The following is an 18,493-nucleotide window of genomic DNA, read 5'->3' as shown; positions in this document are numbered from 1 at the left end:
GTTCATAGATCAAGCTGTCAAATGTCAAAGACTGTATATGCTACTTTTGTAGCTGAATATAATTTTTTTTTAATATAAAATCAGCACTGGTTAAATACTTTCCTTTTTAGAGAATGATGAAAATATGCAATATGTTTATGACTTTCATTTCACATTTTTAATGCAGTAATTCTGCTATAGGAATGGGTTTTTTTTTCATACTGTGTCCTGAACTGTCATTAGCATCACTGCTTTGAGGCTATATAAATTCAGATTGTAGAGCAGAGTTGGTTCATAAGTTTTTTTTCTTATGAGTGAATTTTTTCTAGAGCAATAACATGAGATAATTCATTTGCTTATTATTACTACTCTATTAAAACTTCTGTAACTATCTCTTTCTAATTTATAGGTAGTAGCTCAATTCCAAATTTCTTTCGCATCATGAAGCGACAGTTTACTGAAACAGAGTGGGGTGTAATCAAGTCTATGAGTAATGAATGGATGCAGCTGGATATGTTTCATCGGCACTGGGTAATACTTCTTTTTTCCATTTAAAGACTGCCATGCTATAACTTGCACATTCTCTTTTGATATATTTTGTTATTGTTTTCATTACAGTAAAATTGTATACTACTTATAGTCACATGTTTATGTGGAGATAATTTAATGGGTTTTACATTTTAGTGATTTTTTAAATGTCAGAATAACTTTGAGAACCATAGTACAGCTGACATTTCTAGAAGAATTTATTACTAGTTTTAAACACCTGCCCAGAACAAGGTAGAGGGTTCATATCTGTATGTGCCACTTGATCATTCCAGTTGCATGTTCATTATAATGCAACAAGTTAGGCTAGGTATTAACAACGCTGATAACTTTTTCTCTTGATAATTGCATCAGTCTACCCTCACGTTTACAGTAGTAAAGTCTTAAATTTATTTGGTCTACAGTGTCTGCTCAGAAGTAATGTTTATAGAGCAGTTTGAAAACAGCCAGTATGAATAAAATACATTTATTCTGTGTTTTAGGCCTTAAAGGAAAGCTTCTTAAAGGCTGTTGGAGTTGGAATTGGCTTTAACTTGCAAAGAATTGAATTTAATGTGTCTCCATTGCAACTGGAAATAGGGAAGGTATATAAGGAGACAAAAATGCTTCTGGATGGAGATAAAGAAGAAGAGTGGATGTTTGAGGTAAGAAATATTCAAATTTATTTTTTCAATAGTGATAAACAGTCTCAACACCCTATGGTTTTATTGCACATTTGATTTTTTAAATCACAGCTTCACACCTTTATTCTGTATAACCGCATTGAACATATATCAATCCAAACTTAGGATATAAATCCACAGCATTTTAAAGTATTTTTTATGATTGCAAAAACACCTCAGATATATTCATTATAATGGCTTTTTATTTTTTTCTGTTCCTGGAGTATATTTCTTGCACTCTATGAAATTCGGCCTGGGGCGTGCAGGAAGTTCACTGAAGCATGTTCAGACCTGACTTCTGAACAGTGTCTAAGATTGTAAAGTTCTTCATCAGTTTGTCTAGAATGGGACTAGTGATTAACTAACCCCATTAGTTAGTGTTTATGTTAAATGTTCGAAATGGAGGAGGTGTCTTTAGCTCCTTTGAGTTTCTTTCTTCTTGTCCATACAAACTGGTAGAAACGTGCATTTGTGGGTTTAGAGTTACAGTGTGCTGACTGGTTGCTGTCTGGGGGAATGGAGATGCAAAAAACTTGCTTTTGCTTAATTGGAACGTTAGTTTGGGCTCAATCTTCTGAGTGTTGGGGTTTGGGTTTTTGTTTGTTTTTCCTTCTTGAAGTTATTGAGACTTATCACTAAAACATCTATCCTGTTAGATTTGGTTGAAAATTATCAATAGCATCTAATGTAGTTTAAAAGGTGTAGAGAGAAAGAACTGATAGGGACATGGTTTAGTGGTGGACTTGGTAGTGTTAGGTTAATGGTTGGAGTTGATGATCTTAAGGGTCTTTTCCAACCTAAATTATTCTATGATTCTATACAAATATCTCAAATTATTTAATTACCTTAAGAAACCCTTAAAAAAAAAAGTTAAACAAATCACAGTACCATTTCTCTACACCCCAGAGGCACTTTCATTCAACCACTTAAAACAAAGGAAGAAATGCAGAAGACATTGTGACTTCAAAATTGTCTGTAAAGGGCACCTTGTTCCAGTCTGCCATAAATTTGTGCAGCTGGTATATAGCTGACTAGCAATTCAAAGAATACATACTGTGCAATTTCACAAAATAGTCAAGTGCACTTTTTAATAAGAGTACTCAGTTTCCAATACGTGTTTACATTTTGAAAATATCTACATTGTTGGAGACAACTGTTCCAGTAGAGCTTGTTTGAAATGACAAATTGTCAGAAATGACAAATTTCTGCGGTATGCTTGTTTTGTGTAGTATACAAACTACATGTATGGTACACATGTAGTAAAAAAGAATGAATGTACCAATAACATTTAACTTGTAGCATAGGTTGACCTCTTCACAGTTCATTCCTTTCAGCATTTCTAGGCACATTTGGTTTTGTGTTATTTTAAAAGTCTACCCATACTAAATTAGCCCTCTTACTGATGTTGCCATACTCTCTAGGAATTGAGTATGTCATGAAATTCGCTAGTTGGAATTATAGACTAGCAAAAGAAGATCTTAGGAAAGACCGTGACACATCTTGTAATAGAATGCTTTCTGTATTAATGCTAACAGTGTACCATTGTCAAGGAAGCATCTACCTCTTTCAATTGACTTCTGGAACTCCTAATTTTGGTCTTTGACATGCCTGTGGTTGATTGACTAAAATAGCCTGAAGATGATGATGTAGGTAGCTCTCTGTATTACTTAAATCCTTTATAATTATTTGATTTTTCCTTATTACTTAGTAATTACTGCTAGAAGCTTAATTTAATTTTTGTCTGAGGAATGTCTCCTCTTCCATGCTTGCCTTCCTGCTTCCCAAGAGCGCAGCCTTACAAAGAGGCGGATTACAGTATTTCAAAGAAAAGATTTATTATCAAGTTTCATTTAAATACAAGCTCAATTGGGATATAATTTCATTTAGATATCAACATTTATTAAAATTAAATAAAAAAAAATTAGTTTTTCAGTTACCAATCCCCAGCCTAAAATTAAGCATCACTTTACTTTTTTGTCTTCTCCCAAGCTTCTTTTAATTTTGTGCCCATTTTCTTACTTACAAAAGTCTTTTTTTGTTTCATTATTTGCCCTTGAGCCAAATTCTTGAAACAACTTGTTAACTGAAATTTTGAGAAATCCGGAAGAGTCACCCAAGAGTTGTCATTAAGAATCACCTGTAAGACTGCGTATTACTGGTATAGTATTTCCCTTGTGTTTCCTGTTGTGCTGAGTTTGCTTGAGTGAACTTTTTCTATCAAATAAAAAAAATATAATGACCTCACTTTCACTTTTCAGATATGCCTATATCTTTATGATAGGAGATGATTGAAGAGAGGAAGGCTGTTTAAAGTCAAATTATCACATACGTTGGATTGTCTTATTTCAGTTTTAGAGATAATCTAATTTACCCAAAACAGAAGAGAGAAATAAAGGGGATTTTACCCATTTAAATTACACAGAATATTCTGAAATCTCCTTCAGAAAGTACCATGTAATGTGAAAAAAGCAACTTAAAAGCATAAAGACTAGAAAAAGATCTACCACCTTATACTTGTCATGACTAAAAGGTCAAGAGAAGTACTAGTGAATCAGAGTAAATCAAAGTTGACACTGTTCAGACAGCCTGTAACTGTTCACAATAAGAGCAAAGCCTGTTCGTATTAGATCTAGAATTTTCTGTGAGCATTAAAAAAAATTAATTTTCTGTTATTTCGTTGTAAATACCAAATGAACTACCATGTTCTCTGGTTGGCTGTTTGCAGTCCCTTTACCAAGGGTTTAGTTTTGTTTGAAGTCTCTTTCCCCTCCTCCACTCATCATATATTTTTGAGCTTGGATAGAAGGCAGTAGCTCAGAAACAGCCTCTTGTTGATCTTGATGGATTGGTTTAGCTTTAGGCACTTGTTTTTATATAGTACTCTAGAGATTGCTACTCTATATAGTACTCTAGAGATTCCCTCCAACTGTTTTGGAAGGAGTAGGAGAAAAAATACAGTAAACCTCCATTTAAAAACATAAATTTAATTTTAAGATATGTCTGCTATGTGTGTTAAATATGCTCTACTCACATAAGCAGTGCACACTTTCCTCATTTTAAAAAGATGAATTTGTTTAGTAATAATGAAAAGTTTACTAGCCCAGTGAAGAGTGATACAGTACTTGTGTCAGGGTGTTAATTTAGGATGGAGTCATTATTCTGATGATTATTACTACTATTATTATGGGTAATTCTATATGCTCCGTTTACTTCCTTTGAATAAAATAAACTTACAGAATGAAGTATTAGTTAATTTTAATAAAAGTGAAAGAAGCTGGTTGATAACAATTATGACAATTTTTATAATTTAAAGAGATAAACATAAGTTTATAGTATATATACCTCTAGCAGATCTGATATGTGGGGAAAAAAAACGAATTACTGATTTGCAAAATGTTAAGTGTATTCATGACTCTCTTCTTATTGGTCCCAGTTTTGTACAGTTAATCAGGAAGAATGGCTAGACAGCACTTACTGGAATCTATATGAAAGAAGAATCTTAAATGAGACATAAGACAGTTCTGCTCTGGTCCCTACCTCAATTTTGGATACAACCAGTTTATAAAGAAAGCAACCAATTTATCCTGAACCTCACTTGGGGATTGAGAATTACCTGGCATCGCTGCTGCTACCCAAATAATTGTTTGCATTTTTTCACAACAAATATTTGCTTGATTTGTCTATATGCAAATACATTACTTCCAGAATATGAATTTCAAACTGAGACTACCTGAGTCAGTTTGAAACATATTTAGTAATTGTTGTTGGTATGCAACTGTAATGGAGTCTTTCACCCTCAGTAAGAGAAGTTAATCCTGTTGTATTATAAGGAATAAATAGGAATGAAAACTTTTACTTCTAAGACTGGCTAATCCAACTGGATTCACAGAGCAATCAGTTCTGCTGGCTGAGAAGGTACAGTTTCCTCATGAGCTGTCTGTTGTTGAGTGAATCCAGAATGATTTGAATCCCAGACCACACCATTCTGCCGAGCCTTTGAAATGAGGTCATTATAAGGCTCTGTGTGCCTGTAGCTTGAACAGCTCTAGTAACACTTCAGTTCTGTGCAGAGAAAACCAAATTTTGATCCATTATGTTTTCTCATTTATCAAGGGGAATTGTAACAAAACAAACTCTTTACCTCAGAGGAATTCTGTACGATTGTCCTCTGTCTCTTTTTGTTTAATCATTTATTTCCATTTAAGAAGTTGGATTTATTTAATAAGCTGGTATAGCAATATCTCCAGATGAATAGGGAAGCAAGCTGATTCACTGTTTTTTATGATTTCAGTATGTTTCATTAACTCCATACCTTAAGTTTTTTGCTGGCCCCTAGTAGGGGCCAGGAAAGATGTCCTTCCCTTCTGTATTTGGTTTGGATTTACATTTCTCTGAAGCAGCAAAGATAAGATGAAGGGCATAGTTTGTTATGTTTTATTGTAAGATGCTGAAAACTCTTTTGTGACCACAGAGAAGGTCACAAAAGGTCAACCTTCTGGATTCGTTGTACATTGGGCAGGGTCTCTGCAGAGGAATGGTCCCTTAAAGAGTCACTGCCTGCTAAATGCAGCTTTGAGCTGACAAAATATTATTTTATTAACAATATGTAAAAGACTTTATCTATAATATGCTTTTAGTTCCACAAACAAGAAGTAATACATAAGTTCACTTCACAAAAAGAAATTTCTGTGTGTTTAGCTTAAAGCTGTAACACAGTTGTTTGTAAACTTCTGAATGCAGATGTAGGCCACTGCTGAATGTGCTGTACTGTGTCCTCTGTCCTGATCAGTCTTTAACCTCTTGGACATGCAAAAAATGAAAGAAAGGGGGAAAATGAAGTGATTAAAAACTGGATGTAGTAATTTTTCCATCTGGACAAACACAAAACACTGCCACCCTGGAACTACATGAATTATTTAGCAACACTTGATCAAACATCTGATTTTCATAGTCTTTTTTTAATTTTGAGGAATTTCTAGAAATGTGCATGATGTGTACAAATGGTTAGATTTCATCAAACCTGAGGTAGCATTCTTTATGCTTGACTTATTTTTAGTATCGTACCCTACTAAAGGAATGGAAAACTTAGTAAAATACTTCATAGTAAGTATACCTATAGCTCTTGCAGTCGTGGGAAATACTGCTTACACTGCAGATTTGTTAGTGTTTGTCATGTGCATTAAATATTTCTCTTATTCTAGACAGAATTGAAATAATAATTTTGTTACTAGTGCTTTGCAGAAAGGTAAAACAACATGAGCTTGATGTTCTAAGTAGGTGACGGATACAAAGTTCACTGCTAAATCTGTCAAATAGGCACTGTTTTGGTGCTGAAGAGATCAAAGTTCTACTCCCACACCAGCACCTATCTACCAAGACACCCACATCTTTGCCAGTAAAGTCCCCCAACCTTGTAGTTGTACTGCTGCTACACATGGCTAAAGCAGCTGCTGTCTTGGCTGAGCTGGGTTGAATAGATCTGAGCTGAGCATCTTGGCACATTTTTTATATACGGGGCTGTTTGGAATCACAGAAATGGTATCCTTGCAACTGAAATCTCTGAAAATCCTATATAGTAGTTGAGCTGTAGAGAAGCCTAATGCAGACTGTCAGCATTGTTTTAAAAGACATTTTGCTTAGATTAAAAAAAAAAAAAAAGGTAACCAACAACCTGTCAGAGGAAGTAGAAGGACATCATGATGCTTTCTTTATATTGTAATACAGTGCAGTTAGAGTATTTCCCAAGGAAGTGGAAACTGGAGTTTGGGTCTTACCTCCCAGGAGAATATCCAAACTACTAGCTGATTTTCAGATCAATGGTGATATCTAAATTATTCATTTTTCTAGGTAAAATTCTTGTTATTCTTGATTTCCATTTTAGAAAGTTTGTGCAGAAATGATGTGAAAATTTTTTGGATAAAGAAGCAATGAAAACATTATTTCCCCTCTCCCCTTTATATATATGTAAAAAAAAAAAGCCAACAGGATTATGACTTGACTATAGAATAAACATTATTCAGAAACAGTATATAAAAGTGGGTTTTTTTCTGAAATTAATTGTTTAGGATGAATTCTTAGCCTTTCCAGAGGAAAACACTTTTAACAAAACTATTAAATAGGTAAACTGTATTACTAAATAGATAGCTAAAAATGTTTTATGAGGAAAATTTATTCATATTTATACAGAGTAGTGCTCAGACTGCCATGTCAGAAATTTGAAGTTGTGATCTTACATGCTGTCGGAAGCCAAGAGTCATTGGTTTAAGTTTACACTTACATTGTTGTTTTTCAGAATACCTCCCAGAAGTTCACAGTTCATCTCATTGGAAAACAGATAGCTAAGATGGGTTATATGGCTTGTGGCTTAGAAGGGACTGGTAAAGGAATGCTAAGGTCACAAAATTGAATATAAATATCTGCAAATGGGTGAGGTGATAGTAACCTATAGTAACCAGTTCAGCCCTGCTAATTTTTTAATGTATCTGCATCCTTGAGCTCTCCAACAAAACTGCTAAAAAGCACTATTGCTTTTTTAATGTCATTATTTTAAAGTATTTTAAATGATGCTCTGCTATTGTTCGGAACCTTATTCCAAACATTAATATAGTCTTTGCTGGAAACAGAGTAAAGAAAATGAGTTTATATTGCCATTTTTCATCTTTACTAGGAAACCCGGTTAGATGACCATCATCATGTTGCAGTGGCTCTCGGGAAACAGGAGGAATTTGGACAGAAGCATTCTGATGTAAGAAATTATGAAACATTTTCAGGTCTTGGTAACTAATCACTTGAACATAAACTTAGTCTAATTCTGTAGCTAAAAGTGTGTTATCTCAGATATAGGGCCAAGAAGAAAGTTTATCTTAAGCACAGTATTAACCGAATTGTTACTGAACTGTTACCTCTAGTTCTGTTGTGACTATTTCAGGAAAGGTCTGGGAAGGAGAAACAGTTTCAGAGGACAGCAACAGATAATGTCAAATCTGGAATGTATGCGTTACAGCGTTCAGTGTGTTCATTCAAGAGAAGATTAAGTGATTTTTGTCACAGCCTGCTAGTACTCATGTGGGAAAGACAGTTTTCGCAGAGGGAAATGGAGGCAGTGAACCAATCTGGACTGCTAAACCAGTACAGCAACTCACCAAGTTGATTTTAATGGGGGACTGTCAGTGCATGTATCCCAGAGCAGATTCATCTCTCAAACACCATTATGACAAGATAACCCTTGAGACAAGCAACAACAACCAACAGATGGGAGGAACAGCAGTGTTAGTCTTCATTCCATGTGGGCTCTTTATTGAGAGAAGCAACAAAGCTACTTAAAAACTTTTCAGGATTTTCTGTGAAATTTAACAAAGACCTGTGTCATGAAAACAGCAATAAAAGTCAAATTTGAGGCAGACTGGCAAGTTGTAGCCGAAATAGCCAGACAGTCAGCAAAGGAAAGTGTGACAAATTTCCAGGTTTGTCTGTGGTGTTTTAGTGCTCACAAGAAAATTGGTTAATTGTTTTCTGTTATTTAGATACAAAGGTTCTGCCAGGAACTAGAAAAAAAAATTAGTATATGAATGGATAAAAGGATGAAAGTGGTCATGCACACATCTATCATGGTCATAAAGTCTGAGTCTGTAATCATGGATAACACAGAGAGGCAGACCTTTTAACTAGTATTGGTGAGATTAAATAAAAACTTATAAACTACCTTTGAGTATTTAGTGTGGTGAATCAGTGCTTAAATATTCTTTAAGAAAATACATGCGTTCTGTTTGACAGGACATACTTAAGTTCCCGTGGGGTTGCATATCATCCTTCCTGCAGGAATACTGATAAATGTCAGTCTGAGGTGAAAAGAAGGTGGCCATTATTTCTAAAGACAATTACCTAAGTATTCTACAAAAATCCAGGATTTTTAAGTATTGACCTTCATCACTGTCACATACCTTAAAATTATCATAGAAAGAATAGGCATGGTATCAGGAGTTATGATGAAAAGTCTTTGAATCAAGAAAGTCTCAAAGGCATACTTGTCCACTGACTAAATTTGTGATGACCTAAATTTCATTACCTCAATTCACTGAAAAAAGGTAATTTTAAATAGGACAAGTGAGCATTCTGTGACTCCCCAATATGGAAATGAAGTGAAAATTTCTGTAGTATTGCATTGTGCCTTTTCAGGACGACTCCTAACAGGAATGTGGAGGAAACAAAAGTGGCCTTCTCTCTTTCCAACAGAACTGTAAAAAAGGATTCTATGTATTGCTAGATGTGTTGAGAGGAAAAGGTGTTTCTTCATCTTAGTTTAAAAAAATTGTGTGTGTAGACATTATGCTATTGCTTCAGGATGTCAATGCTTGTCTCTGTTCCCTCTCTGCTATCACAGGAGTAATTCATTAGGTCCTGTTTGCAGAACATGTACTTTCAGTGAGCTTTCTTCCCAACCTGATAGCAATTACCTACAATTCACAGGAAAGACCACTTTAAAGTACTATAATTTAAATTCTCCAGTGTCAAGAATCTTAACAAAATGTCTACTAGTGATTGCTATATACTTGAAGAGACAGAACATTTATCTGCACTCTTACCTAGATCTAGACAGTTATCTGAGGCAGGTCTCAATGAAAGATGGCTGAGTTTATAATTCTTTAATTCCTGCGTGCGCTATAAAATATCTTTTCACCTATCACTTGCTACATTTCACAGGACTTGTGATGAATTCAGTCAGAACACACTTGTCTTCAGACAAGCACATGCTGAAGTTCAAACTAAATTTCTTAAGCCTCTGAGCTAAGTAGATTGTTAGCTCATATTTGGTATGCACCTGTGATGTCACTTGCATGGCTCTAGGCACAGTTTCTGCAGCTTTACCTCATCTCCAAAATGCCAGATGAACAGGAATGTCTCAACACCATGTCACTTGTGTGAGGATATAAAGTGACAGGCAGCTCAATTAACTTTTGCTTTCAGTCTGCATTGGACAACTGTGAGTTTTGCTGTTCTGTTACAACAAACACAAACCATTTTGTTGTCTCTCCATTTATTCCTAACAGGAGCTTACTGCTCAAACACTGAAGCGGAGAATAGACATTTTTGCCCTTTTACCTATTTCATGACCTACCTTCATTGATGTAGCAGGAAGGGATAACAAAATCAACAAAATGGTCTTTAGGCAAGGTCACCTCCAGCACTTGCATGTAAGCAAGCAAGTGCCTACAAGGCACCATTATGGACAAATCCTCCAAACCCTTTCCAGGCGCTCAGCATGCTGGGGTGCCTCTCTAAAGTGCCTGTACACTAGTGCACACAGTATGGGGAATAAACATGACAAGTTGGAGATCTATGTGCAATTGCAGGGCTATAATTTTGTTGGGATCATGGATGGCTCCCATGGCTGGAGTGTTGCGATCAAGGGGGTACAGGCTTTTTAGGAAGGACAGGCTGGGACGATGAGGAGGGGGGAGCTGCCCTTTGTGTGAGAGAGCAGCTGAAGTGCATGGAGCTCTGCCTGGGGATGGATAAGGAGCCACCTGAGGGTTTATGGGTTAGGATTAAAGAGAGGGCGAGTCAAGGTGACATTATAGTGGGTGTCTGCTATATGCCACCTGACCAGAAAGCGGATCAGGCCCTCTACAGACAAATAGCCTCCTATTTGCAGGGCCTGATCCTCATGGGGGACTTGAACCACCACAATATCTGCTGGAGAGACACAGCAGGACATAAGCAATCCAGGAGGCTCCTGGAGTCCATTGACAATAACTTACTCCTCCAAGTGATAGAGGAGCCAATGAGGAGAAACGCTCTGCTGGACCTCATACTCGCCACCAAGGAGGCGCTTGTTGGGGATGTAAAGGTCAAGGCCAGCCTCGGCTGCAGTGATCATGAGATGATGGAGTTCAGGATCCTGGGGACAGGGAGGAGCGCTCACAACCCTGGACTTGAGGAGAACAGACTTTGGCCTCCTCAAAGACCTGCTCGGAAGAGTCTGGTGGGATAAGGCCTTGGAGGGAAGCGGGACCGAAGAGAGCTGGTTAATATTCAAGGATCACCCCTCCAAGCTCAAGAGCGTTCCATCCCAATGAATATGAAGTAAGGCAAAAATGCCAGGAGGCCTGCATGGATGAACAAAGAGCTCCTAGCCAAACTCAAACACAAAAAAGAAGCATGCAGAGGGTGGAAGCAAGGATGGGTAACCTGGAGGAATACAGAAACATTGTCTGAGCATCCAGGGACAAAGTTAGGAAAGCTAAAGCCTAAATGGAGTTTAATCTGGCCAGGGATGTCCAAGGCAACAAGAAGGGCTTCTATAAGTGAATAGGAGACAAAGTGAAGACTAGGGAAAATGTGGGCCCTTTGCTCAATGGGACAGAGGCCCTGAGTACACAGGACATGGAAGAGGCTGAGGTACTGAATGCCTTCTTTGCCTCAGTCTTTATTAGCAAGACTGACCTTCAGGAATCCCAGGTCCCAGAGCCCAGAGGGGAAGGAGCAAGGAAGATGTACCCTTGGTGAAAGAGGGTTAGATCAGGGAATACTTAAGCAACCTGGACATACATAAGTCCATGAGCCCTTATGGGATGCAACTGGCAGATGTCATTGCAAGGCCACTCTCCATAGTCTTTGGTTGATCACGGCAGCTGGGAGAAGTGCCCAAAGATGAGGAAAGCAAATGTCACTCTGTCTTCAAGAAGGAGGACCGAAGGAATTACAGGCCCATCAGCCTCGCCTCGATCTCTGGAAAGATGGTGGAGCAGCTACCAGGAAATGGTCTGGAAACCATTTCCAGGCACATCAAGGACAAAGAAATCATCAGGACTAGTCAGTGTAGCTTCACCAAGAGAAAGTCATGCTTGACCAGCTTGGTAAACTTCTACAATGAAATGGTCTGGTAGATGAGGCTAGAGCAGTGGATATTGTCTACCTAGACTTAAGTACCTTCTACCTCTGATACTGTCTCTCATAAGATCCTCCTAGATAAAATGTTGATATATGTACTAGATAAGCAGACAGTGAGGTGCACTGAAAACTGGCTGAACGGTTGGGCCCAGGGGCTGGTGATCAGTGGCACGAAGTCTTGTTGGAGGCCAGTAACTAGCGATGTACCCCAGGATCCAGTCCTGTTTAACATCTTCATTAATGATCTGCATGATGGGACAGTGTACCCTCAGCAGGTTTGCTGGTGACACAAAACTGGGAAGAGTGGTTGATATGCCAGGGAGTTGTGCTGCCATAGAGACCTCGACAGGCTGGAGAAATGGGCCAATAGGAACCTCATGAAGTTCAACAAGGAGCAGTGCAAAGTCCTGCACCTGGAGAGGAACAACCCCAGGCACCAGGACATGCGGGGGGACAGCCAGCTGGAAAGCAGCTTTGCAGAAAATGTACTGGGGGTCCTGTTGGACACCAGGCTGAACATGAACCAGCAACGGGCCCTTGCAGCAAAGGCGGCTAGTAGTTTCCTGGGCTGCATTAGACGAAGTATTGGCAGCAGGTCGAGGGAGATGATCCTTCTCCTTTACTCAGCACTGGTGAGGCCACACCTGCGGTGCTGTGTCCAGTTCTGGGCTCCCCAGTACAAGAGAGAGATGGACATGCTGGAGAGAGTCCAGCAAAGGGCCAGAAATATGATTAAGGGACTGGAACGTCTCTCCTATGAGGAAAAGCTGAGAGAGCTGGGGCTGTTTAGCCTGGAGAAGAGAAGGCTCGGGGGATCTTAGTAATGGATCTAAATACCTGAAGGAGGGTGCAAATTAGACAGAGCCAGGCTCTCTTCATTGGCGCCCAGTGATAGGACCAGGGGCAGTGGGCACAAACTGACACAGAGGAGGTTCCCTCTGAATGTCAGGAAACACTTTTTTTCACTGTGAGGGTGACCAGGGTTGCCCAGGGAGGTTTGTGGAGTCTCCATCCATGGCGATATTCAAAAGCTGTCTGGACATGGTCCTGGGCAGCTGGCCCTAGATGGCCCTGCTTGAGCAGCGGAGGTTGGACCAGGTGACCTCCCAGAGCTCCTTTCCAGTCTCAGCCATTCTGTGATTACCAGACATCAGTATTCGCTCCCCAAGAAGGTAACAGTACCTTAGCCTGCATCAAAAATGTGTCAGCTTGTGTGATGTACAGAATAATCCCACTGCACAGTAGCCCTGCTGAATTCTATCAAATATTAAATATTAAGAATATGTTGCTTGAGCAAGTGCCGAATTTAGAAGCTATAGGATCAGCTGTATTCATGTTCGATTCATGCAGCTGTAGTATTTGCCCTGCTATGCGGGAAGAATTACACTTGCAGATAGCATACAGCAGGCTGCACAGTAAGATGTGCTCAAAAAAACAAACCTTTTTTTCTTTGAAATGTGATTTTTATTCCCCCCCCCCCCGAAGTGATGGAACTAGCACAGAGACCATGACGCTCTCATCTCTAATATCTCAGTCTGCATTTAATCAGGATTTAACATGGGGAATTGTGGGTTCATTGTGACCACTTTTGTCCTTAAATAGCATGAGTTTGAGAAGTGTGTACAACCTCAGTGATTACTGGTATTAAAAAGTGTATGAATAGGCACACCTCTAGTGGAATAGATCCTCATGCTATCATCCCAAATAATCATGTCTGCTGGAGAATGAAGTACAGTTTGTTTGGGTTTGTTGATGGGTTTTTTTCTTCCTTTTTTCTGGACTTAAATGCTCATTCTGTGGTATTTACAGCATTCTCTATCCCTCATTCTTTCAGTTTTCTGAACTGAGTTTCAAAGAAAAACTTGCTTTTCCTGTGTGGCCTGTTACATGCTTCTATTAGTTACTGTATAGCCTAAATTAGGGACAGTGACATTGGTCTCAACTGGAATATTTCCTTTCTTCTTCAGTAAGCAATGTGTAGTTTAAACTGGACGGGGAATATTGCAGGAAGAAAATTGAGATTTATTGATTCATGTAATACTAATATGTATTTTCCTTAGGTATGTTCCATGGAGCCTAACCAACCACAGTTTACATTATTGACTTTTGAAGATTTAGTTGCATCTGGTATTCCAGTCGCACCTGAGGATTCTGCATATTGGGATAATTTTTGTTCTAAGCAGGAGAGTCCAGTGAAACAGAATTCACATTCAAGACAAGAATGTTTATAGGAAAAAGAAAATTGTCAAGGTTGTTATGCTGTTACTCTACATAATTCAGAGTGTGGGAATAAGTGTACATGTGTAAATAAAACATTTTTTTTTGGCTAATTTAAACTAACAGTCTGATTTTCAACTTTTAAAAATTGTCATTCTTTATCAATATCTTAAGGAAGATGTGTGTTTCCTCATTGAAGGAATTCTGAGTGAAAAGTCTAAGCTGACCACATGCTTTTTTGCTTCTTCATGCCTATGGTTCTTACACTTCAATAATTACCCATGCTAGGAACAGGGACCAGAGTTACAATAATGTTGTTGATTAGTCAACAAGTGTTTAATATATAAAAATGTGTTTCTATACTTCATTTATGCTGAAGTTTAAATTATGATACTGCCTTTTCTCTTACAAAAATAACAGTTTTAATCTTGGATGAATAAAGCCAGAAGAATTGGTACAAACCCTTTTGCTGTTACTATATGGTGCAAGTGTTTGCACAAACACTTTGTATTTGTGTAATAGCAGGCTGAAGAAGTCTGAATCTTAGTAGTCTTGGAACTACATCTGTGCAAAACTGGTTTGAGGCAGGGAATTAATTTATAAGTATTTCATATCGTTCTCACTTACAATCTTTGTTAATTAAAGCTTCCTGAATGTAACTTACGATTTGATTTTTAACAGTTCTTTTTGTATTTTTTCCCTCAGCAATAGATATGAGCCAAACAACAGTTCAGTTTTCCTCGATTTGCATTTACGTCTGTACTGTCGTAGAAACTAAATCATGAGGGGAAACCAACAAAAAAAAACTATTTACTTTTTTCCAAATAGTCTCATAACATCTGAAGACAGAATATTTTATTGTCTTACAGTGAATTAAATTCTTGAGAAGATCTGTAGATCTTGAGTGCACCTTTAGAGTATTTTGTATTCTTTTTCAAAACAAATCCGATTTTGTGCCATTACCTCTCACTTTTCTTTCTAGAAGTCATACATACATAATGGTCTGTCTAAATGTAAGGAGACATACTGAACAGAATGAGTCATACTGAATGGAACGATTTTCACAGCTAAAGAGAGTTCATTTCTGTCCTACAGTTAAACATATATCTTCAGTGAATTTGGGTTTGTGTACAACTTGGCTGCACCCTGTATCCTGACTAAAGGAGAATCTACTTGTAGTGTAACCATTGAAGCCATGCCTTATTACAAAGATAAAGAAAAGGTTTAGAGAGAGAAAGATTTGGGTTTTACAATATTATACAAGCATTTGGAGTTTTGCTGTAGATAGTTGTGAATTCAAATATGCTGTTAATCTTTCCTACTTCTACCAGTTCTGATTAATATTTTTGTTTCCATTTCAATGACTCATCTTGCATGCTAATCATAGTTTTCGGTGGTTTGTGTTTTTCCTCTAAAACTGCAAATCAGTGAAGCAGTGACTCTTCTCTCCAGACTCCACAGGAGTTAAATTAGATGTTCAGTAACTTCAAATCTGAAGTTAACAGAAATATAGAATAATTTATATACAAATAACTTATATACAAATTGTAAGTCAGGTGTTCCAGACTGATTTTTTTAAAATGAAATACAACTTGCAGTAAATAATTGGCACTCCATGGAGGCCAGAAAAGGCTATTCAGTGGCTATGTAATGGCATCATTTACTGGGATAGGATATTTTAAACTGATTCAGTTGACTCCGTCTTACTCTCTTCTGCCTGAAGAGTACTATAATCCCAGATAGGCAAGCACATGAAGGTGCTTAAGAGCTGAGATAACTAGAAGTGTTGCCAAGCTGAAAGGACGGACTTGTTCTGCAACAGGTTTTGAAAGTCTGCAGAATAAGGAGGCTTATTCAGTATGAGGGGCTGGAGAGCACTGAGCTCCATGGCTGGCTGGCTGTTAACTGGTCCAGTACATGCCAATCCTCACTAGTCACTGAGGACCCCATCAATTGCAGCTGTACCAGCCAGTTTAAACTGCCAAATTTTGCTGGGACAATGAAATGAACTGCAAATATGGGGAGAGATGAATAGAGAATTTTCAGATCTAGATTTCTGGTGATAAAGGAATTCATTTCATATTAGAGATGATTTGTTTTTGCCTGGTGACAGTGTCTCAAACCAGAATTTTTCTCTCATTGGAAAGAATTTAAAAAGTATTAATGAAATTATTTATAATATTGTGCTTGCATGTAAGTAGAGGGCAAACCAATTTTGTTAAATTAGAAAATTACACTTGTTTTTTTTGTCAGGAATATAATTTTCAGGAGTATATCTAATTAGAAAGGTTAGAAAAACAAAGGAGTTTGTTTTGGTTAGCTTTCCATGAAATAAACCATAGTTTTAGCAGTCCAGACAGAACCATCTAGAAGATTGCAGTTCCTCACATTATGATTTTTTTCATGTCTTTGATTTACACTGAGCTATTTGAAAAATAAGATTAATTTTTTTTTTTTAAAAAACCTTAGGTAGCAATAAGGTCAGGTGGTGGTAATGCCTTGTGAAGAGCCACTTGAGTCAGGTTGTTTAGTGTCAGTGCAAACAGACAGAAATTTTACACTTGCTTTTAACACTGTGGGAAAGAGCAGCTGTATCGTTATGGAATTATCAGCTAAAAGCATGCTGCTAAATGCCAGCAAGACACTCTGACTCTTTATGAATGTGAATGATCCTTCTTAAAGTCATCAGAATGTTTTTCTGGGCGTCTGTGTACTGTAGAGGCAGGTATTGAAATAAATATTGGTAGCGTATACAGATAAGTTAATGTAATCTCACAGCTCCAAGATTTTTTCTTTTATTTCACCATCACACTTTCCCTTATATAAAAAATTGAGCACTGTATCCACACATGGCCATAACACTGGCTTCCTTGCATTTTGTCAGAATACAGTCTTAATGTCCATGGAGTGTCTTTGTCATTTTTAGAAATACTGGTCCAGCACAGCTCCAGCATCCCTCCCTAGTTCAGGTGGTTGGTGCAGTCCAGTGCAGATGAGCTGGCCTTTGCTGGTCTCCCATCACTCTTCTATCTGTGAGAAATTTCCCAGTTATGTCTAGAAGTCCTCTGGCCTTCAGGTTCCTTCTCCAGAGCTCCATTCCTTTATCTGTCTTGTTTTCTATATAATGCCATACGCATGACCATACCACGTACCTGGAACCTAAAGGGTAAGAAGCTGCAAAAACACAAGCTCTTCTCCACGTGAGCCTTTCCCAGCAGGGGCTGTGGCTAGGTAGTTGTTTTCCCTATGGAATAGGATTGACCAGCCTCCCTGTTTCTCAAAGTACAGATTTAGATCTTAGATCAGATCCGCTGCCATAGACTGCAGATCAACCCAATGTTTCTGAGCAGTAGCTATTAACTGTCTCTGACCTAAAAATAAAAGTTTTAAAAGGTTTTGGTGTTCAGTGAACAGATTGGCAAAAGTGAATAAATGTGTTTTAGTTTGGACCTATTATCATGTTTAAACTCTTGTGTATCTTGCATAAAAATTGTTAGAGTGGATTAGGAACTTCAGGGGATAGAATTGTGTTCAAGACAATTTGCAACTGTGTGACAAGAGACTAGTGCCATTTGATGTGAAAATCTGTAACTTTGAAAAGTGGATCATACGAATTCACTCTTAGCCTTTCACAAGGTCTGTAAATCTATGCAAGATGTATATTGTTACTATATTATGGGATCCAATGCACTGGTGTTAATCGAATGTACGTGCTTCACGTTCCTCCAGAATACGGATATTTTGGATGGCTGTACACTAGAAAATGTAGGCATGAAAATAAGTTCTGAATTCTTTTCAAGAGAGACAACATTTTACAAGTTTTTTTCAAAAAGTCACTTTTTGTAATATGTTATTTTCTTGTACTGTACATACAGTTTTTTATAGCCAGATACTATGTGTGACTCCTATTTCTGCTAAGATTGAGTTTAATTTATTTTATTGAAATAAAAAGTGGGTTATTTTATGTTTGTGTTCTGATTTTGTGTTGCCTATTTATGGTTCTACCTTTCTGATTTTTTTTAATCTCAGTTTTATTTTGATCCAGACATAGGTGGGATTACCGAAACACTTGCCTAACACTCCTTTTGTTATTTCTCAAACAATTTCTGGAAACAGAAAACTGTATGCTTCTAGTGACATCCTTTAGTTGAATCGTGAAACAAAGGTCTGGACCAGCTGTCCACTCTGTGGCATTCTTG

General features: G+C 37.7%; 1 protein-coding gene across 2 annotated transcripts in view; it reads left to right on the top strand.

Annotated features, from left to right (window-relative positions):
- AASDHPPT (aminoadipate-semialdehyde dehydrogenase-phosphopantetheinyl transferase) overlaps positions 1 to 18,240 on the top strand; it is a 38,154-nt gene extending 19,914 nt beyond the window's left edge. The window contains exons 3-6 of one of the 2 annotated variants that reach the window (XM_072850615.1): positions 389 to 510; positions 1,008 to 1,169; positions 7,855 to 7,932; positions 14,138 to 18,240. In XM_072850615.1, the coding sequence (XP_072706716.1) occupies positions 389 to 510; positions 1,008 to 1,169; positions 7,855 to 7,932; positions 14,138 to 14,308 (533 nt within the window). In that variant the 3' untranslated portion in view covers positions 14,309 to 18,240. The other variant, XM_072850614.1, reaches the window with a different exon arrangement.
- Positions 18,241 to 18,493: the final 253 nt, after the last annotated feature.

This window comes from Ciconia boyciana, chromosome 1, assembly GCF_034638445.1.
Source record: "Ciconia boyciana chromosome 1, ASM3463844v1, whole genome shotgun sequence".
Lineage (NCBI taxonomy): Eukaryota > Metazoa > Chordata > Aves > Ciconiiformes > Ciconiidae > Ciconia > Ciconia boyciana.
This window is presented reverse-complemented; position numbering and strand designations above follow the sequence as displayed.